This window comes from Danio aesculapii, chromosome 12 (assembly GCF_903798145.1).
Source record: "Danio aesculapii chromosome 12, fDanAes4.1, whole genome shotgun sequence".
NCBI classification, from domain to species: domain Eukaryota; kingdom Metazoa; phylum Chordata; class Actinopteri; order Cypriniformes; family Danionidae; genus Danio; species Danio aesculapii.
In genome coordinates this window covers 36,305,315-36,328,252 of record NC_079446.1, presented here as the reverse complement: position 1 = coordinate 36,328,252, position 22,938 = coordinate 36,305,315, and the positions used below count along the sequence as shown (strand labels likewise).

Here is a 22,938-nt window from a genome sequence, read left to right as displayed (position 1 = left end):
AAACAACCCAACATTTCAGTAATTTTCAGACTTTTTAAGGCCTAAAATTTGGATTTTGAGATTTAAGACATTTTAAGACTTTTTAAGACCCAGCAGAAACCCTTACATGTTTCATATCTAACATGTTCAATAAAAACACTTTTGAGATTAAAAAAAAAAAACAGAACAATTTCCGTTTAACAGAAATTGGGTACAAAAAATATATAGGGGGGCTCATAATTCAACTGTATATATAAAAAATAAAAGAAATAAATAAAAAGTGGGAAGGCTACAAATCCCTACAATCCTGAAAAGCAAGGCATGCATCTGCATTCTCCTACATCTGCACACCTCCACATGCCCGCGGGCCCCATGTTCCAGTCGCTCGCGCACAGAGCCCCGCGTCTGCACACATCTGCCCTCACCAGCACGCCGTAAACAGGAAACAGGTGTGGAAGTGGGTGTCCGTTCGGTGATAAATGCCACTGTCAGTCAGCAGGAGGGAGTGAGAGGGAGAGGAAGGAGGAGTGGCAGAACACAAAACCAGAGGTAATGGTGGATGAAGTCGGTGGGACGGTGCTTTTTTACGAGCCTCAATCCTGTATCGGCCTGTGTTGGAGGGAACGCTGACAATTCTGCCCCTGTCCCAGATTTTGCAAGCTCTCCCATCTCCCTCCCCGTGACCGGAGCCATAACGGGAAAACGCCACCGGCCGTGTCACTGCTGCTCTGAGACAGCGAGCGCTCAGGTTTGAAGGGCGTCATTCAAGTCACCGATTCAAAGAGAGGCCTGCCACCGGAGCTCATGCTTTCATTATAACTTGATTTTCTCTATTTTTTTAATAAACTTTATTTATGAAACACAAGTGAAGAGCGTTTGATGTATACAAATGTGCGATTTATGCTTTTCTTTTTTTTTATGAACACTTTTATGAACATAATTTAACCCCATATAACCACGCTATCCACGTTTCATCCAGAGTTTCATGCATTTTCAGGAGTTTTATTATTAATTTTTCGACTTTAACTGCAGTTCGGCAGTTTCAGGAACATATTATTCATGCTCCATGACAAACTGAGATATTGGATGAAAATATGAAGTAAGGACTTGTGGAAAAGTGTTGTTTTAATGGGGTTTGATACCGCACGCTGCATGGAAAGAAAAAAACTCTACATTTCAGGACATGGGTGTCTGTGGCCCTTTAAGGTAATCAAAAATCGCTGTTTACATGTAGACTCTTAATCAGAGTAATTAATCTTATTAAAATCGGGGGAGTATTGGTGTCCCTGTAAATGTACTCAGTGAAAGTGCCAGAGGATGTTGCAAGCTGTCAAAGCTGCTTTTAAGTTGATTCCCTGTGCCCTCAAATCTTTCATTAGGTTGACGTGTTTCCCCTTACACGCAATCTTTGTAAAGTATCTGCTTCACGTAGCTGTGTCAGAATCCTTGCTTGTAAAATATAGCCATACTTTAGAACGCTTAGTTTAAGCAAATTTGCTGAATGCAATCATGCGTGTTGATGAATCTGAAGGGAGTCTCTCACCAGATGCGCAGTACTGCCTACATGCGTGCGTTCCCTAAGCAATAAGAACAAACACTTAACATCAGTATCCGTATCCCTCAATGTTGTTTAACATTAAATGTTTAGAGATTGTGTGACACAACGAGTACCTATGCGTGCCTTTTTGCATCCTTCTCGCAGCACCAGTGGCACTGAAATTCGACATCGAAATTCATTTGCTAATTCGGCCCGGTGCATACCGGTTACATAGGTACCAGTGCCATTTCGGTACCCAACCCTACTCTCCAAACTCCTGTATTTTCAGACTAAAGTAATTGACAACTTGGAAAATTTAGTATGGTCTATTCTTGATAAGAGTTGTGGGGATTGTGAATGTGTGTACTTGAAAATTAATAAAAAATACTCAAACTAATTGAAAAAAAAAAAAAACAACAACGGCAAAGTACATAAAAGTAAATAAATTAATAAACAAACAAAATAAACAGTACAATTAACAATAACTTGCTTTTGATGATCATTATAGTTGAGGAGTTGATGGATAAATAAGGATAACAGCTACCTACAGAGTCTAATTTATGGAATTACTATACCACAGTATAATAACTCGCTTTTATATTTTGTGTTATATATTTAAGATGTACATATAATGAATAAATGTACCTGGAACTTTAGGTAACTCGGGGGCGATGATGTTGGGAAGCTTGTTCTCGGTTTTTGCGGGGACATCCTGAGCGGGGGTTATTTTCACCGGCTCATTGGAGGAAATGGACATTGTGGTGGCAGTGCTGATGAGCAGGATCCCCAGACCGACCCACAGAACCAGCTTAAAACAGAGAGAGAGAGAGACAAAGAGAGAGAGAGAGAGAGAGAGAGAGAGAGAGAGAGAGAGAGAGAGAGAGAGAGAGAGAGAGAGGGAAATTAAGAAAGTAAGTGTAAACAGTTTAGTCCTGGAAAATACTTTAAATATCAAAAGTGTGATGCATATTTTTATTTCAGTCTTCAATGTTTGGTAACAATTTAATTTAGGCTAAATTCATGGTATTAACAAACCACTAACTAACACTGCTAGCTTAATAAACTACTAATTAGCTGTTTATTATTAAATTGGTAGTGAGGTAAAAGTTGGGTTTGGGTAGGATTTGGGATGCAGACTAAGATCATACCTTATAACTACTAATAAACAGTTAACATCTTAATAATAGCTAGGCAATAAGCCAGTAATTGAAAGCATGAATTGTGACCTAAACTAAAGTGTTACCCGATATTTGCATTTAAATATAAAAGATTAATATCATAAATTTAATCCTTTCAAACAAATGCAGACAAGGACTCAAATGCACCATGCAAAGTGCACCATATGTTTCCCATTTCTGCATTTAAAGTCATTTTAATATTTTGGTATTTATGATTAAAAATAAAAGTGTCATGCACAAATTCGGTTGCTGTATAAGGAGAGGAATGTAAAGGAGGAAGATATATCACTTCTAATGTGTAAGTGCCTGCAAGATAAATATATTAAATATACAATACAAACAGATAATTTGAGCTTTTATGTTAAAGGGATAGTTCACACAAAATTAATTATTTCAAACTTTTATGAGTTTCTGTCTTCTGTTGAACACTAAAGAAGATACTTTGAAGAAAGCTGAAAACCTTTAACCAGTGACTATAGTGGAAGTAAATGTGGAATTGAAAGCTTTTATAGGTTTCCTGCTTTCTTCAAAATAATTTATTTTGTGTTCAAACCAACAAAGAAAACTCAAACAGTATTGACACAAGTAAAAAGTAAATTATAACAAAATGTCCAAGTTCATTTGTCAAACTAAACACCTCAACAAAAAATAAATAAAATGTTGTTACAGCTGTTACCTGACATTTGTGAAGACACTACCCACAGTGCCACCGCGCCGCTCACAGTGATATTATACTAAATTAAATTAAACTACATTGAAGGAGTGGTCCAGAGAGTATTTTAAGGCTTGGTTGTGTTTATGGGGTCAGTTTATTTTTTCATATATCTTACTTTAATCATATACTATATAATTATATATTATATAAATATAGCTACTCAGCTAACATGAAAATGACTGTGATATTTCCTAGTTCCTCTGAAAGCCCGCCCTCAGGAGGCTCTGATTGGTCAGCTAACATAATGACAGCATCACGCCTCTACCAGCACACGCTTTGCCTCTACTGTGTAAATACTTTCAGTCAGTGTAACTGTAAATGACCTTTGTCAAATGCTAGCTATATATATTTATAATTCACTGGAACATAACTAAAATTAAACTGTAAGCACTTCTCTCTTTGTGTCGTGTCCTTTGGAAGCCCGAATTTATAAACAAAACAAGCTCTGTGAAAATATCAGTGTTTGGACAGCATTTTAGCTTTCTCCGCTATAACATTACAGAGCCTCTGGCCACGCCCCTTCGATGCGCAGAGTGTATGCGTGTTAACTGAAGGGTTTTTGACATCCTTAACCCGGATGTATTTTTTTGTAGTCCCCAAATTTGTTCGCTGTAGGCTTTGCTTAGCTAGCTCTGTAAAACCAATGTCTCCTTTTACAGTGAACTTTGAGCGTCTTACATTCAGAGATGTTGTTTATGTTCACACAGCTACATTAGACATTAACTATAGTTTAAAATATGATATCATAGTGGACCACCTCTTTAAATTAAATGGATTCATTTTAAAAATGTATCATTTCAAACCAGTAAAAACAGAATCGCGATTTATTGGATTCTCTCTACTAAAATGCACTCAAAAAATATTTTTGGTGTTTGTTCAAACTACTTATTTAAAATGAGCTGAATCAACACAATGCTTGAGTTTTGTTTTGGACAACTTAATTGTTTTAAGTTCAATCCACTTAAATTTGTAAAAAAACAATTCATTTAACTTAACTGATTTGTGCTGGGACAACATAAAGGATTTGTGTGGAAGCCAAAAAATTTTACAGTGTGGTTTACTTTTCAAAAGCATCAGTGCAAATCTAATTTTACTTTCAATTTTAAATTCAGCACACACATTAAGCCAGCGTGTTGTTGACATCCAGTCATTAATGGTGCCCCAAAACACTGATGAAATCTATTAAATCAATGCCCCTGATCTGTGGGTATTCTGTGTGCACTGGTGGATCTGGACATGTCAGTCTAGTTGGCATGAGTCAAAGCAGAGTGGCATCATCCACTCATGCCAACACAAACATCTGCTGCAGTCGTTATGACAAGAAGCTCTTTTGGACTGCTCCTCGTCCCCAAATCAGGAACGCCACCCATTTGGGTCCACTCCAGTGTTTAGGAGCTGATGGGAAAAACACATGGGCACAGAAGTGTGGCATAGGCTGGCAGTAAAGAACTTGCAACCCACATAAAGCAAAAGAGGTGAGGAAAACATCAGCATTGTTGTTACACATCATCTAAGATGAGACCTCAGCTGCTTTGACTCTATTGTGAAAGAGCAACGGCATCTGTAATTTGGGCAGGAGACGGAGGAGGCACAGCCCGAGGCACGGAGCCAGACAGTGCCAGCACACACACTGGGAATCACTACACACAGCAAGTCAAAGCACTTGCAGGATATCAAAATTAATGACAAACTCCATTACAAAGAGAGAAGAGCAGCTGCCTTTTCTCTAGCATGCACAATTCCAGACGACTCTTCTTATTTCAGCTCACATAATACATGCTAAAAACTCTTGACTCTATAAAGAGTTAAGGATTGCTTTAAGGAGTTTAAACTAAGGGCGACACAGTGGTTCAGTGGTAAGCACTGTCACCTCACAGCAAGAAGGTCACTGGTTCCACCCCAGGCTGGGTCGGTTGGCATTTCTGTGTAGAGTTTGCATGTTCTCCCCATGTTGGCATGGGTTTCCTCTGGGTGCTCCAGTTCCCCCACAAGTCTAAAGGCACGTGGTATAGGTGGATTGAATAAACTAAATTGGCCGTAGTGTTTGTGTGTGAATGAGTGTGTATGGGTGTTTCCCAGTACTGGGTTGCAGCTGGAAGGGCATCCACTGTGTAAAACATATGCTGGATAACTTGGAGGTTCATTCCACTGTGGCGACCCCAAGGGAAAAAAAGGACTAAGTCGAACGAAAATGAATGAATGAATGGGTTTTAGCTACACGACCAGGGCTTACCATTAAGCCTTGTCCTTTAAGTATACTGGTCAAACACACACAAACACACACACACACCCAACACACACACATATATATATATATATATATATATATATATAGTAACAAAACTTGAAATAATGTGTTACTTTATTGTTTATGATTTAGAATTTTATTTATTATTATTATTATTATTTTTGTATATAGTTTTATTTTGTTGAATGAATTAAGTTATGGTTGGGGACCTTAATTATGACACTGAGATAATGGAGTCTATCGGATATATGACTTGTATAGTAATGGACGTGAAGCAAAGCACACCAGGCATGGAACTCTAGGTGAAACACACCAACAAGGCACAGGTATACGGCTTATTCACAGATTCCCCATTTATGAGTTTTAGCTCCTGGTTTAAGGGAAAATATGGTAATTTGATTTATTTATTTTGTTCAAGATTAATGTTTGATTTTTGATGTTGGCTTAGTGTTTCAATTTTCGGGATTCATTTGTGTTTGTTTGTTTGTTTTCTCTCTAGTTCTTACGATGATTCATGATGCTATGTTGTGTAATGGTTCTATGGAATGTGTCACAATCACCAGAAATCTAATCCTTACAGATTGCTGGTAAACTCACAAATTGCATAGAACTGCAAATCCGCTGGTATATGGACTACAAGATCCAATCATGCACCACACACTCACACCTGTTCCAGTTTCCCACTGATTGCGAACACACACAGCTGAAGCTGTTCAGAACTGATTACATAGACTTTAAAAGCAGCACTGACATACACGCCAGTGGCTGAGTCTTGTTATACTGTTAATGAACCTTGACGCGTTTTCCTTGCCTTGCCGTGTTTTTGACCCTCGCCTTGTTTGTTTATGTTGTCTGCTTACTGCCTATACTGACCTATCCCGTGTCTTTGACCACAATTCTAGATTTGCCTGTATAATAAACCCTGCATTTGGATCCGCAAATCCATTGTAAGCGTCACTTTACATTACAGAATGTGACCAATAAATGAACCATCATTGAAAGACTTCATCATCATTTAACCAGGACACTATAATATACTGGAGAGAAAATAGCTTATTTTTTTGTGTAAGTGTAATTTATCCTGAATATATATTTTCACAAGTGTCTTATCAGCTCTGATTCAGTTTAATAAGCAATTTTGTTTCATTTTCCCCTTATGTAATCATAAAATGTGATTTTTTTTGCCTATATCGAAAGCAATTATTTTCTAACTTTATTAAATGTCATCTTTTGTACATGCATTTAATTAACAAATTGAGTTATTTTATACAACACTATAGAGATGATACATTTAAACAGTCAGTTTTAACAGCAAAATCCATCTTTCCACTGAAGTAGACAAGTGACATTTAGTTGCATTTACACATACATTACCGGCAAGTAATAATTTTGCCAAGTACGATGCAATCCTGGATAAACATCTATGTTGATCCTGGAACATCATTTTTGTTCGAAAATGTAATACCTATTCCCTACCCCTAAACCTAACCATAACTGTAAATTTATGCCAAAATCAGAAGGGAATAATAGTTGGATGACAATCATGTAGAAGTGCATAACCTAACCATAAGCCTAAACTTAATATAAACTGTAAACATATCTCTTAATTCTGATTGGCTGATTGGAATGTTGTTCCAGGATCAACATAGATGTTAATCCAGGAACATGTCATACTTGGTGAAATCAGGTTGGGGTACATTATTACAAATATATTGCATATTGTATTATATTTTATTACAAATATAATACATATTACAAATCTAAATCCTTCTCGTCTAAATTTTAGGCCTTCCTTCCATAGTTTGAAATTTAAATCAGACTAACATTATTTCCCTTTCAAAAACATCAACTTTTACAGGACGAGTGTTAATATTAATATTTTCATTGAAAGAAAAACAGTTTCATTGTAAAATAAAACTTCCACTTAAAATGTTATTACCACCTTTTGGATTTTTAATATATACATCAATTCAATCCTTGGCAGCCAGGTGTTATCTGTGTGTACCTGTGCGGTCCAGGCGTTCTTCATGATCTTCTTGTAGATGAGAGCTGGACAGATAAAGCAGATCAGACTGCCCATGGTGGCTCCGGTCAGACCCAGGATGGTCTCCACTATGACACACACACAAACATAAAGTTTTATTTAACAGTTAGAACTATAAAAATAACTGTACGACATTAATAAGTTTACTCCATTAAGCTAAGGTCTTGAGGGTGTTGGTTAGTGGTTGCTATGGTTTTCTGTGTAGTTGTTGGTCACTGCATGATTGGAGTAATAGTCCTTTCTCTGATGATGAATTAAAAACTTCAGTATCATAATTGCCTAAATTATGAGCTTACACTATTAAAGCATACATGAATATCACACCTAGACAATGAAACAAAAATTTCTTCTTATTGTCAATGTTAAAAACAGTTGTGCTGCTTAATGTTTTTTGTGTAAATTGTTGAAAAACTATTGTATTTCAGGATTTTTAAAAGAATATGAAGTAAAAAAAACAGCATTTATTTGAAACCTTTTGTAACCGTGGTGTCTTTATAGTCACTTTTTTGATCAATATTATCTCTTTTCTAGTTACCAACCTTTACAATTAAACTTATTGACCTTTAATTAATATTTCGTTACACCACTTTAAAGCCTTTTTTTCAAATTTTTTAAAATGATGATGAGTCCCTCCCTGAAGCCCCCCCCCCTAAAGGCAGACCATGTCGCCAGAAGTGAAGAACAGTTGTTTTGAGGGGGAGGGGAAAGTTGCAGTATTAGATTAAATATTGTGATGGCAAAATTTATTTTTACAAAATAATGAAGTGCACATATGCAGTTGAAGTTAGAATTATTAGCCCCCCTTAGAATTTATTTTACTTTTTTAAAACATTTCCCAAATGTTTAACAGAGCAAGGAAATTTTCACAATATGTCAACAAATTTTTTCTTCTGGAGAAAGTCTTATTTGTTTTATTTTGGCAAGAATAAAAGCAGTTTTTAGTTTTTAAAATGGTTTTTAAAAAACCATTTAAGGTCAATATTATTAGCCCCTTTAAGCTATATATTTTTTCGATAGTCTACAGAACAAACCATCCTTATACAATGAATTGCCGATTTACCCTAATCTGCCTAGTTAACCTAATTAACCTAGTTAAACCTTTAAATGTCACTTTACGCTGTATAGAAGTGTCTTGAAAATATCTAGTAAAATATTATTGACTGTTATCATGGCAAAGATAAAATAAATCAGTTATTAGAAATGAGTTATTAAAACTATTATGTTTAGAAATGTGTTGACAAAATCTTCTCTCTGTTAAACAGAAACTGGGGAAAAAACAAACAGGGGGGCTCACTTATAAAAAGCAGTACTATGTACATTAAAAGTACCAAAAGTAAATTTTGATTTCATGACAACTTTAAAGGCCTATAACACCCATCACACCAAGAACGATAAGGATTATGTTTTTTCACTAAGCAGATTTTGGCAAATACTCTTGATATTTGAAAGTACCAAAAAAAAAACACGCCCATAATTCAACAAGACCTCGCTTCTTTTTGATATCTCTGCTATAATTTCGAGACACGCCCCTTACTGCTTATTGGCTGAAATGCTGTTTCTGGTCAAGTGTTTTCACATATAGCGCACCCTTAACGTCCGCTTAAAATCAAAATTTGCAAAGCTTATTTTACTAACTCACATTGCTATTCTCAAAATGAACATTAACCCGTGCAAGTTAATAAACTAAAAAAATTGTTCTTTGTGGTAATCTTCAATGAGCGTCTGCTCATTTGGAGTCATCATGGAGTGACGGTCCTTCTGTTAAGGTTAACCTGAGGGCTTCCATAGCCACTGCATATTAATACCATCTCTTGCCATTAGTTTGCGCTTTAGGGAATGTTGTTCCAATATCAATATTCCATTTCAGTTGGAAGTACATCAACATACTCAAATTAAAGTCTCTGTGACTTATAGTACACATAGACTTTAAGACAATGATTATTCCAAGGATGGATGGATTCTAATTGCCTGTTAAAGAGCTCCTATTTTGCATTATAAAATGACATTGGTCGACTGTTTTCAGCGTGAGACAGAGAGAAATGCCAAGCATGGCTTATCAACAAGTAGTCAGAGTGCAGAGTGTATGTGTGAGTCCAATGCAGAAGTGCAATAAAGCAATGCAGTTTAACACCAGCATATTCCTCTATTCTTAACCATAAGTAATAACAGTGACACACATTCAGTATTAATCCACACAGTGGCAAAAGCTGAACTATTTTTAAACTTGACCACCACACGTGTGTAGGAACAGCTGATAGTGGCAATAGCAATGACAAACAACAGTGGATCGTGAGCTCACAAACGCTTTTAAATCCGTAAACAAATCGTCACGCGTTGCGTTTTTTAACGTGGTTTTAGACGCGATATGAAAATATAAAGGAGTTAACCTGATACAGTACAAGCGGTTACAAGTAATAAAACACAATTAAATACATAATTTGCAAGCTAGAGAAAACGAGGCAACCATTTTAATAGCACTTAGATAGACTTGTGAAATGGAGGAAGAAACTGATCCATGAACTGTGTACTGTAAAGTTCCTGTAAAGCCCCATACTTCAATGGTCTTTTCTGATCTTTCCTTAACAAACGGCAGATGAATCCCCAATTGTAAGCTTGTAGATTGCTGATGCACTCATCAGAAAAATGACAGGAACACAGCACAAGGCTGGGGCTATAATGCTGAGGTATTTGTGCAAAAATAAACCTTAACCACTGACTCTTCAGAGCCTCATCTTTGGGTTAACACCACTAGCTTTCCCTCACACTTCAGAGCACAGCGTCTTCGTGACATGATTCAACCGGGATCTGCTCCAGTGTTTTTCTTCCTCTTTCTCTTTCTACAGTGTTTGGGGGCAGGGGTTGGGGTATCAATTCTACGCGCGCAACAAATGGGCGGGTCTTGAGTTCCATATGCACAACACGCTGGCATGGCGATTCATTCGAACCACTTTGAGTCGACTCTTTTATAGATGAATCAATAGTTTTAAGCACGGTACACTTTCAGATTTGAGCATTAGCTGGATATTTCACTTAGAGCTGTGCTACACACTACATGAAAGATCATTTTCAAAAACCCATAATAGGGGCTCTTTAATATTTTGATCAGCTGTTCTGAAAATCATTCATCAACTGTTGTGAAAATGACTCCAGCATCGCTATAGTTGTGGTGGAGACTTTAGAACTGTTTTTAAGATGTCACTGTGTTGGTGTGAACAAGATTTGCACAGCTTTAGGTAGCTAATTGCTGTAACACAAACCAAAATACAACAGCAAGCTGATCCAAGTAAGTGCAGAAATCCATTCCCACCAGCACTATATTCAGACCCAGCGTGAGGAGGCAGTTTAAACCGGAAAAAAATGGCAGAGGCAATCTACACCATCTCATCTCCTGAATCACCACATCCATCCTCTATCAGTCTTTCTCCCCAGACTGCTCCATCACACACTCCCCCCTCATCCCTCTAATCGCCTCCTACCATCCTTCCTCCACGCTGCCCATTGGGTGTGCAAGGCTGGGGCATTGGTCCCAGGGGGTGTTTTTCATCCGGGGGGGGGGGTGAGAGCAGCCATATTGTTTTACCCTCAACTTTAGGCCCCGCAGTTTCGGCTTCCCCTATGGTTTGGATTGGTGGCCACGAGGACACGCCGGTGGCCAGTGGAGCCGTCATGGAGGGACAGAGCTATGCCTTTCCCCCATTCAATCGTCTCACCTTCCCTGCTCTATTAGTCTAATTGGGCCCGCTGAGCCAATGGAGCCCACGCCAGCAACAGCCAATCTCCATGAAGAATGAATAAAACATGGCCCACCCCACCATCTCCTAAAACACACGTCTCTATCAGCTCGTTCTGCTGATAATGAATGGATGGTATAGTGAGAGGAAGGGAAAGGAGTGATTGACGAAGAGGTATTTAAATGGGGGAGATGAAGTGTGGTGTGACGTCATACTGTTATTAGGGAAAGTGAAACTGAAATGGATAGGTCTCCCAAAAATGACATTTCTGTCACCATTTCTCACCCTCAAAGTCATTTTAAATTCTTTCTTTAAAAGATAACAAAAGGAAGATACCTGAAGGAATGTTGGAAACTGCTAACCATTGGTTTACATAATATTTGTTTTTCTACTATACAGCGGGAAAATAAGTATTGAACACGTCACAATGACATATATTCTAAACATATTCTAAAGGTCTGTTGACTTGAAATTTTCCCCAGGGTTGGTAACGATCAAAAAAATCCATATGATTTTTAAACATCAGAAGAAATGAGTAAAAATTAAGAGTCTTCTTTAAACGAGCAAAATTATCTGCCAGTTCGGTAAATAAAATACTTGTTTTTGCTGAAACATAAGAATTTTTTTTTTGCATAAATTGTATATTCTGTATAAATACAGAGAGATTAATACAATTCTGTAGGTCCTGGTCAACTATAACTCGGACTCAACATTGCATATCTTGTGACTATTGTGAATGTGCACATTGCAATATCGATGCGGATCCAATATATTGCACAGCCCTACTAAAGAACATACTATTTCACTGTATTATTTCACTGTCTTTACAAAGAAGTGTCTGGAGTCATGAAACGATTGTCTAGTCATCAACTAAATATGTTCAAGGCTTTTTTATGTAGGCTACACTATGTGTTATTCACTTTTCATAATGGTCAAGTTAAGCAAAGTAAGTTTGAGCTGACAGCACGGATTTGCAATTAATGCATATTTAGGTAGTTTAATTACAATACAACTTCATCGTACATTTAGATAGCCAATAGTATTAACTACACTCAGAAATATATATATTTTTACTACTTATTTAAAATGAGCTAAAACAATACAATTCTTGAGATTTCATTGGGACAACTTAATTTTTTTATGTTCAATCGACATAAATTTGTTTAAAGTGTTTGATTAACTTAATTTGTGTTGGGACAACAAGAATGAATTGTGTGGAACCCTGCATTTTTACATTGTACCTTCTCTGTAACAAATGCAATTCATTCATGTTGTTCCAACACAAATTAAGCAAACAAAAATTAAGTGGATTAAACATACAACAGTTAAGTTGTCCCCCAAAAAAACTCAAGAATTATGTTGTTTCAGTTTGTTTTAAATTTGTTTTAAAAAAAGCAGCAAAAAGATTTGTACGGTGTAGCAATGTACAATGTTAAAACATTAAAATTACAGCTGTACATTATATGTAGACATTATATAGAGAGTAATGTAATGTATTTTTTATTTATGTATGTCATTATGTATGTCATGTTTTTATATATGTCATGTCAGCAACCAAGGCTATTTTCATGGCAAGAACATCTCAATAATAAATATACAATTAAAAATCAACAAACAAATGAATACATAATTAAATAGGACTTTTGGCTGCTAATACATGATAAAAATTCTAAAAATTTTCCTAGTGTTAAAAATGTCTTTAAGAGAGTTCATTCATTAAAATGTCTTCTGGAATCATTAAAAGCTGGACAGTAAGTAAAATCTGTTTTCATTATATAGAGAGTAAATTTGACACTGGCTCTTATAGGACAAATGCAATGTTTTTCCATCAGATTTTATCTGATTTAATTAATTACATAAATAAATAAATACACCAGGGAACTGTAAATAAACCCTGTTTAGTTAAAGTCAATGACTGAGAGATTAGCATGTTTTATTGAAAATTTGTTAAGTACTTTTGAAAAACAGCCATGGGTGACATTTATAGTTGTAGTGTTAAACAGACGTACCATTAGGAATGAGGATGCCAACAAACATGGTGCCAAAAACGATTGCACAGAGTGATGCTCTTGAAGCGAAGGGGTGGCATATACCCTCCTGCGGCAAAAGTGCCATCTTTTTGCTAAAAAAAAGAAAAGATAAACCTGTTATTCGATTCCAGGCTACATAGTTGTACAAGGCTACAAGCTTCTGAACAAGTGAAATGCATGTAAGGCTATTGGTTTGGCATGCAGGCTTCATAAACCCCCCTCCGCTCTGTGTCAAAATGCCAGATTATACCGACAGCATAAAACCCTTCGTCCGACCGCGAATCCAAGCCGTGATTTGAGCTGATTCAGCGTGGCAGCAGCGGAGAGACAGCGAGCAATGTCTTGGCTGCTTTATGGAGGAGATCTGGACCTGTTCTCATCAATCCAGCTCCTTTTATTTGCTCCTGAATTTAGCCTGCTGTCCGTGGAGGCTGGATCTTTGGAGGAAGGAGACTTTGGTTCTCAAGGGATCCATTACTGAGGGGACTGAGCTGGCAAATGCATGCTGACTGAGACCAGACTTGGGGTCTGACATCAGTGCTGTGTAAATCTGCTAGACTCAATGAAGTCTTTATTGAGTCCATTAAATATAGCAAAACACATCTGCAGCTGGTGCAGTTTATGCACATTAGGAAGAAGAAGACACCTGAGTTTGTCCAGATGGCACAAGGTAAAGGATGTCAAACAAGGGCCAAAAATAGTGTTTATATATATATATATATATATATATATCTAAATATATATATATATAATATATATATATATATATATATATATATATATATATATATACATATATACATATATACAGATGGCGACGCAGTGGCACAGTAGGTAGTGCTGTGGCCTCACTGGTTCGAGCGTCGGCTGGGTCAGTTGGCGTTTCTGTGTGGAGTTTGCATGTTCTCCCAGCGGTTTTCCCATACAGTCCAAAGCCATGCGGTTACAGGTGAATTGGGTAGGCTAAATCATCCGTAGAGTATGAGTGTGAATGACTGTGTGTGGATGTTTCCCAGAGATGGGTTGCGGCTGGAAGGCCATCCGCTGCGTAAAAAACATGCTGGATAAGTTGGCGGTTATCCCGCTGTGGCGACCCCGGTTTAATAAAGGGACTAAGCCGAAAAGAAAATGAATGAATGAATAAATACAGTTAAGTCAGATTATTAGCCCTCCCTGTTTATTTTTTCCCCAATTTCGGTTTAATGGAGAGAAGATTTTAACACATTCTAAACACAATAGTTTTAATAACTTTTAATAAATTTCTAATAACTGATTTCTTTATCTTTGCCATGATGACTACTAAATATTTTTCAAGACACTTCTATACAGCTTAAAGTGACATTTAAAGGTTTAACTGAGGTAATTAGGTTAACTAGCAGGTTAGGGTAATTAGGCAAGTTATTGTATAACGATGGTTTGTTCTGTAGACTATTGAAGAAATATATAGCTTAAAGGGGCTAATAAATTATGACTTTAAAATGGTTTTTAAAATTAAAAACTGCTTTTATTCTAGCAGAAATAAAACAAAGAAGACTTTCTCCAGAAGAAAAAAATATTATCAGACATACTGTGAAAATTTTCTTGGTCTGTTAAACATAATTTGGTAAATATTTAAAAAAGAAAAAAAAAGGAAAAAAAAAAAAAAAAAACCAAAGGGGGGCTAATAATTCTGACTTCAACTGTATATGCAATGCAGGGTTGAACTCATGTCACTGCTGATTTGTCTATCAAAAAACATTTTACAGTGCCATTTAAATAGGTCGGTTCAAATTAGTGGCACATGAAATAAAATCAAGGCAAGCAACCAATGAAGTGCTGGAGCTAGAAAACTCAAGAGGCCACACTGGTTTATTGCAAGTTTAGTGAGAAATAGTGTAAAAACTATAAATAAATATTAGAATAAAGAGTATAAATCAAAAAGAAATTATAATCAAATCTGTTAAATTTATATTAAAAACATTTGGTATGGGGACAATATTCATTTATATTTGAATCTGGAAGAAATGTGGAACCAGAACTTTACAAAATAACATAAATATTAAAGGGCACCTGGTTTACCCCTTTTGTCGCCGACCTGAGTTCCAACCTCACCAGAGTAATTACTTTCTCTTTTTTTTTTTTCATTTTTAGTGTAAAGACATATATTACTGTTTGGGTTACTTATGTAGGTGCAGATATTTTTTATTTTTATTTTTTTGTGTGACCACCGCTACAAAGGACAAGATATCTATAAAGGATTTTGCACAGAATATATATTCAGATATTGCAGGAAAGGACATTGTGATATTTTAAAGAATAGTTTTGGAGATTTAGCTACCCTTTAATGTTTCTCATATTTATGAAAAACAGTTCTAAAGCAGCTATTTCCTTGAAAAAGAGTGATAGTGTCATTAGAAACTGAATTGGAAATGACCTTATTTTAATATAGTCAGTCATGAACTGAGGTGGGTTGGTCTAAGGCTTGAAACTTCAGGGCTGAAAAGGAAGTCCCACTCCGGCCCTGACCAAACCCGTGGATTTTCCGCAGCACCTGCAGATATAACCGCCATCCGCGCATAACTAGTGGGCGGGGAAACCACACTCCTACGTCACGTTGTGGTGGGCCTCAAAATGAGAGGGACTTGGATGCTATTTTAATATTAGGAGATAAAAAAAAGAGACTTATTGTCTTTATATCACTGGACACACTATACCTACACACAGTTCTGTCTCAACAGTTTACAAAAGAGATTTTCAGGTGCCCTTTACAAAGCCAAACCTAATAGGTCAAGTAAATTTAGAGAAATTTTATGGTTTATTATTTCTCCTATAGTATTATACTGATATTTAAGAATGTCAGTAATATAATATATAATGTATTTTTATATAATTAAGGGTGTCTGTTTAAAGTAAACATTTCTGGGGGTCAAAGGTATCAAATCTTTAAAAAAATCTTTGTCAGAGTGTTACCTGCTGCTCGAATAGCATGGTGTTGATGGCCTGTCTGCAAGGCAGGATCATCATGGGAAAGCCCACAGCCACAGACATCATAAAGCCCACACGGATCATTTCCGTCACCAGGTTAGATGGAAAGTTCATCAGTACGTTCCCGGCAATGTTATCTGTGAAGCTCACATAACCGAAGAACCCCACCTGGAGGAATACAGCACAAAGTATAGTTAAGCATTTGCGTCTTTTGAACTCTCACAAGGAAAATCTGTGCAATCTTAAGATATTTAAAATGAAAACAGCATTCAAACATCTGTGCAAGGACAATATAAGACAGACTAGGTCATCGGTTAGAGGTGATCATTCACTTAAACTCTTTACAGAAAACTGTTTTTGGACAATCAGTTTTTTTCAGTCATAGCAGCCGAAAGATGGACTAAAATACCAGTGTATATTAGAGAGAGTACCACATTTAATATTTTTAAAACTGCTTAAAGTTTAGCTTAAAGAAAATCAAATATGCAACCACTAATCAGATTTAATTTATTGACTAAGATGTACTGTACTGTAAGTGTACACTACAGGTCAAAAGTTTGGGGTCAGTTTTTTTTCATGTTTTTTTATAAAGAAAATGATTCTGTTCATCAAGGCAGCATGTTTTAAATGTTTTAAAAATGTAAAGTGGGCGACGCTTGTGGTTGCAGTGGGGTAGCATGTTTGCCTCACAGCAAGAAGGTCGCTGGTTCGAGCCTGAGTCCAGTTGGCGTTTCTCTGTAGAGTTTGCATGTTCTCCCTGTGTTTGCGTGGGTTTTCTACGGGTGCTCCGTTTTCCCCCACAAGCCCAAATACATGCGCTATAGGTGAATTTGGGCTAAATGTCCCTAGTGTATGTGTGTGAATGAGTGTGTATGGGTGTTTCCCAGTGATGGGTTGCAGCTGGAAGGGCATCCGCTGCGTAAAACATGTGCTGGATAAGTTAGTGTTCATTCTGCTGTGGCGACCCCAGATTAATAAAGTGACTAAACCGAAAAGAAAAACGAACGAATGAATGAAAAATGTTAAATATTGAAATTTTTAATTACTACTTTCTTATTGTGTGTAGTTTCCAATAAAGTTATTAGTTCAGTCATTATTGCTTTTATTACTATTACTAATAATAATAATAATATTATTAATTATAATAATAATAATTAATATTCAAGTTATTTCTGGAAGGATCATGTGACTCTGAAGACTGGAGTAACGAAGCTGATGAAAATTCATGTTTAAAATCATTGGAATAAATGATTAAATTAAATGATAAACTACTTTTGAACAGTTACTGTATAGTGCAATAACATTTCACAACTGTACAATTTGTACTGTATTTTGATTAAATAAATGCAGCTTTGGTGAGCAGGGAAAAGCTTATTTTAAAACATTTAAAAAATCCTACTGACCCCAAACTTTTGACCAGTAATGTACTTTGTACTATTTCTTTCTTTCTTTTTATTTTTATAATGTTAAACTTGTTACAACTTCCTGCCCAGGGACTACAGATGTAATTTAACCTTATAGCTAACTCTGGCACACATGTAAATAAATAAATAAGGCGACGCAGTGGGCGCTGTAGGGTAGTGCTGTTGCCTCACAGCAAGAAGGTTCGCTGGTTTCGAGCCTCGGCTGGGTCAGTTGGGCATTTCTGTGTGGAGTTGCATGTTCTCCCTGTGTTCACGTGGGTTTCCTCCGGGTGCTCCGGTTTCCCCCACAGTCCAAAGACACGCGGTACAGGTGAATTGGGTAGCAAAATTGGCCGTAGTGTATGTGTGAGTGAATAAGTGTGTTGTCTGTGTCCCAGTGATGCGTTGCAGCTGGAAGGGGCATCCGCTGCATAAAACAAATGCTGGATAAGTCGGTGGTTCATTGCGCTGTGGCGAACCCAGATTAATAAAGGGACTAAGCCGAAAAGAAAATGAATGAATGAATGAAATAAATATATAAATAAAAATCTGTAATGCATCGCCTTTTAATTAATTAATAAATCTATTTTTTTAAATGGTATAGAATACCAGGCTTTGAATGGATCATAAAAGCTGCTGCTTAAATATTTTTCTAAGGCAAAAAAATATGTTGCTTAAAGAGGAAAGATAAATGTTTTCCTAAATTTATTTTAAAAATGATGAAATAATTACCTTTTTTAAAAAAATTTTTTTTTAAAAAGATCTTGTGAGAGATTCTGGCACAGTACTAATGTGATATTCATATTTCTTATTATACTTAAACTAAAACAATAAATCTAAAAGAATATCACTAGACTAACTAAAGAGGCATTAAAAAGCTAATTACAAATGCACAACAATTAGCAAAACTATATTTAAAATAAAACAGAATATATAACTTAAAAAACGAATTTAAAATAATAAAAACTATATATACACTGGTGAACATGTATATGACAAAAAGTCAAGAAAACAATGTTTTATTCTACTTCAACTTATTTAAATATAGTCATTTCAATCAAGTTTCAAAAAATAAAAAACCTCACATTGACTTTCCTCTTCAATACATGGCATGTCAGAGCAAATCTATAATTTCATACGGGGTCACTTGATCCTGCTTGAAATGATCAGGACAAATACGTCTTATGACAATACACAGAAGAAGCAACCCAACAGAGATCTGTGTCTCTTTGATGACCTCACAACACCTCCTGACTGTGCAATGATATTGTTTTTACGTGATAAAAAACACACAAAAAAAAAACAAAGATGCTTTTTTTCAAAGGTCTTTAAAGCCTTTCGGCCCCCCGAAGGCCCTCTCAACAGAGAAACAAAGCAGTGCCTTCCCTCTCCGACCTCACTGGCCTTGATCTCTCCGCTGAGGAAAAGGTTCCCTTCAGTAGATACAGCAGGCAAAAAGTCCTTGAGTCCTGCCACAAAAAAAAAACTCCCACTCTATTCTATCTACAAACCTTCCCCTGAATCAAATCGGCTTTTGTTCAAAGCCAAAAGATGATGAAATATAAAAGTGGAATACAAAGAACACTGTGGAGAACGATACGAGCATATTATCTCTCAAGGGTAATGTTTATACTTCAGCTTTCACGGGAGAGAATAGGGACCAGAAACATTCTGACGATGTCTTAAAACACATTCCTCACAAAACGGCCCTGAAAATATTTATGAAGGAATAAAAGGGCCACGCGTTTGATGTTGATGGAGAGTGTCAGTGTTTGCGGGTTATGGAAGAACGTGCCCCGTCGTCTGTTTCTCCAAGATCCAAGTGGGAATCGGGAGGACGTTCTGCCACCCACAGCAGGGGAAGGCCAGTCACCTGTGGGGCCGGATATGGATCTAAGAGCAGGAAGGAACGTGAGCAGACAGCAACTCTGACATCCTTGAATCTGCATTTTTTTTCCCCATGTCTGAGGCCACGGGCTCATGGGAGCTAATAAGGACAGAGCAGCTACAAGTGGTGTAAATGACTTCAAATGCTCGTACACACTCTCTACATTTGGTATAATAATATATATGCATGAATGATGTTAAAAAAAGACTAACAGTCTCTCCAAGACTCTCAGTTCATTTATTACAACTCTAAAATTGTAAAGTATTACAGGGTTTCTGCATGTTTCATCAACTCAAGACTTTAAGACCATTATGAATGAGATTTTAGACTTATACGGGGCTAAACACTAAGGATTTTTTTGTAATTCCCAGTTGGACCGATGGAACTAGAAAAAAACAAATGTAGTTATTTCTTAACCACATATTTTAATGCGTCAAAACAAGAAACTCTAGTTGTATAGATGTTTTATTCAACATAATGATTATTTTTCAATGACAAGTTTCAACGTTGTTTTAAAGTATATTTATTATGAAGAAAACTACACAAATAAATAAAAGACAGTTGAAATCAGAATTATTAAACCCCTTTGATTTCTTTTTTAAATATTTTCCAAATGATGTTTAACAGAGCAAGGACGTTTTCGCAGTATGTCTGATAATATTTTTTATTCTCAGAGAAAGTCTTATTTGTTTATTTCGGCTAAAATTAAAAAATAAAATTTTTTTAACCTTTAAGGTCAAAATTATTAGCCTCTTTAAGCTTTACTTTTTTCAATAGTCTACAGAACCAACCATCATTATACAATAACTTGCCTAATTACCCTAACCTGCCTAGTTAACCTAATTTACCAAGTTAAGCCTTTAAATGTCACTTTACGCTGTATAGAAGTGCCTTGAAAAATATCTAGTAAAATATTATTTACTGTCATCATGCATGGCAACGATAAAAGAAATCAGTTATTAAAAATGAGTTAAGACTATTATGTTTAAAAAAAATAAACAGGGGGGCTAATAATTTAAGGCTTTTAATAATTCTGACTTCAACTGTAAAGGATATATGTCTATCCATATGTATATATATAGAATTGTGTAATTGTTTTTAGTTTTTTTTTCCTAATAAGGGAATTTAATTAACAAAATTGCTGTAAATTGTCTAACAGCTGTTGTTTAAATAAACATCTCTTTACAATATTATATATTATATATATATATATATATCTATTATATATATATAATATATATATATATATATATATATAATATATATATATATATATATTTATAAAAATAATTAGATAGATTGTTGGTGATTGGATAGGTGTTGGCCGATTGGGTAATTTAATTCGACAACTTTTACAATTACGACCTGTTTAAAATGATTTAAGACCTACAAGACAATATTTCAGTGAATTTAAGATTTTTAATCCTTTAAGTACCCCATCAAGAAAACAATGTTTGGATTGCATTTCTTATGTCCTAATGTCGCTAGTTAAAACACTCAAAGCATTTTTTTCAACACATCCCATAATTTCTAAAATATCAGCCTCAACCAAATGGTTGATATGTCGGTTTATGGTAAAAGAACCGTAAATAATACATGTACTATGAAAAATATGAAGCGTAAGACCAATTTATTTAAAAAAAATATTTAAAATAAAACATTTTTGAATACTAAATCACCTTTATTTTTGGAAAAATGCCATAAAATATTTCAGATTCTCATTTAACATGTTTTCTTTAAAAAATCAAGTGTATTAGTGCAACAGAATTATGTTTGTTTGATTTTTATTTTGTAAACCAACAATGCTGTGTTTGTAAACCATTATTTAAAACAGTCATTCTTTAAATTACTTTATCGGTCAATATTTAAAACAGTAAAAACATGGTCAACCATTTGGTGGAAGGGCAGTCAAAGGGTTAAGGCCTAAAATTTTGCTTTTGAAATTTAAGATATTTTAAGACGCCGCAGACACCCTGTATTAGTACTTAACTTAAAATAGCTATTTCCATTTAAGTATATTTGAGAATTGGATTATTCTTGTAAAGGCAAAGCTGAAGGATTTATTACTTAAATTATGTAAATTGTAAATATCAATTATTTACATCATTATTTGGTGCTTAAAAACATTTCTTGCTAACACCTTGAAAACAGTTGTGATTATTATTTTTGTGATTTCCGCACACTTGCTTAATGGAGGTATTGTTTTAAGTATGCTCTCAGTCCTTTTATGATTAATGAAATGTGATTTATTGAATAATAATTTTTATGCGTGTTCAAATTAAAAGCAGCATATAAGACACAAACTCAATTTAATGGATATAACCGTTTAATAAATCAGTTTTGTTTAAATGCACCAAAATATGTTGAGTAAATTTACTGAGAAATAGATAATAATATACATTTTCAAAAAGGGGATGTCCTCAGTTATGCTGAGCACTATATATATTCATATTCATATTCATGTAAAACTGAAACAAATAAATTATATAAGGGAACAAATTATTATATTTATTATCTTTTACATGAATCAAGTAATATGATTATTGTTCTAAATCTGTCTGAGAAGTTTTATGTGTGAATTAGATTAGATTCAAATGAATATGTACAATTTTAAATGAGCAAATATTAAATAGTGCAGTAAATACGGGGAGTATAAGTTATGAGAAGAGTGTGGGGGTGTATGAGGGGGGCAAAAGAGTCAGTGGGGGCAGAGTTCAAAAGGGAGACAGTTCTGGGGGAAAAGCTGTTCCTCAGTCTGCTGGTTTTTGTAAAAACTCTTGGAGATGCTTATTGTTTCAGTTAATAATACTTAAGTTTGTGTCTTCTGTAAAATATGGTAAAAATGTAAGATAATCAGGACATAAAAACAAAAATAAGTGGCTAATGTTTCACCCTCGAAGAGCTGCATACTATCTAGCTGATAAACAGTCTCACACACTTACTGTGATGTAAAAGGTGGTGACCACATTGAGAGAGGAGGTGAATATTGTGCTCATTCTCTTCACCGACGGCTCATCCAGGCTGTCATAAGTGGGCAACACTTGCCTAAAAAACAAAGAAGACTTCTTACATACATCAGGCTCAAAATGTAAGTACTTAAGTGAGTCAACGCAATTAAAGTCTATGACATACTATTAATTAACAACAAAAATGTAGTTGTGCTTGGGCATATTTAGACTTAAACAGTTATATTAGTTCTTTAAAACGTTATCTGAGCCATA

At 35.5% G+C, this 22,938-nt stretch overlaps 2 protein-coding genes across 3 annotated transcripts in view; both read right to left on the bottom strand.

Annotated features, from left to right (window-relative positions):
* The window catches only part of LOC130238055 (putative sodium-coupled neutral amino acid transporter 10), a 39,343-nt gene extending 16,565 nt beyond the window's left edge, over positions 1-22,778 (bottom strand). For both annotated transcript variants that reach the window (XM_056468938.1, XM_056468939.1), the window contains exons 1-5: positions 22,660-22,778; positions 16,412-16,594; positions 13,442-13,554; positions 7,663-7,769; positions 2,162-2,324 (exon numbers count right to left, since the gene is read on the bottom strand). In XM_056468938.1, the coding sequence (XP_056324913.1) occupies positions 2,162-2,324; positions 7,663-7,769; positions 13,442-13,547 (376 nt within the window). In that variant the 5' untranslated portion in view covers positions 13,548-13,554; positions 16,412-16,594; positions 22,660-22,778. The remainder of the gene's footprint in view (positions 1-2,161; positions 2,325-7,662; positions 7,770-13,441; positions 13,555-16,411; positions 16,595-22,659) is intronic.
* LOC130238100 (putative sodium-coupled neutral amino acid transporter 10) overlaps positions 16,400-22,938 on the bottom strand; it is a 52,726-nt gene continuing 46,187 nt past the window's right edge. Inside the window, exons 13-14 of the mRNA XM_056469009.1 lie at positions 22,660-22,762; positions 16,400-16,594 (exon numbers count right to left, since the gene is read on the bottom strand). Of these exons, the coding sequence (XP_056324984.1) occupies positions 16,400-16,594; positions 22,660-22,762 (298 nt within the window). The remainder of the gene's footprint in view (positions 16,595-22,659; positions 22,763-22,938) is intronic.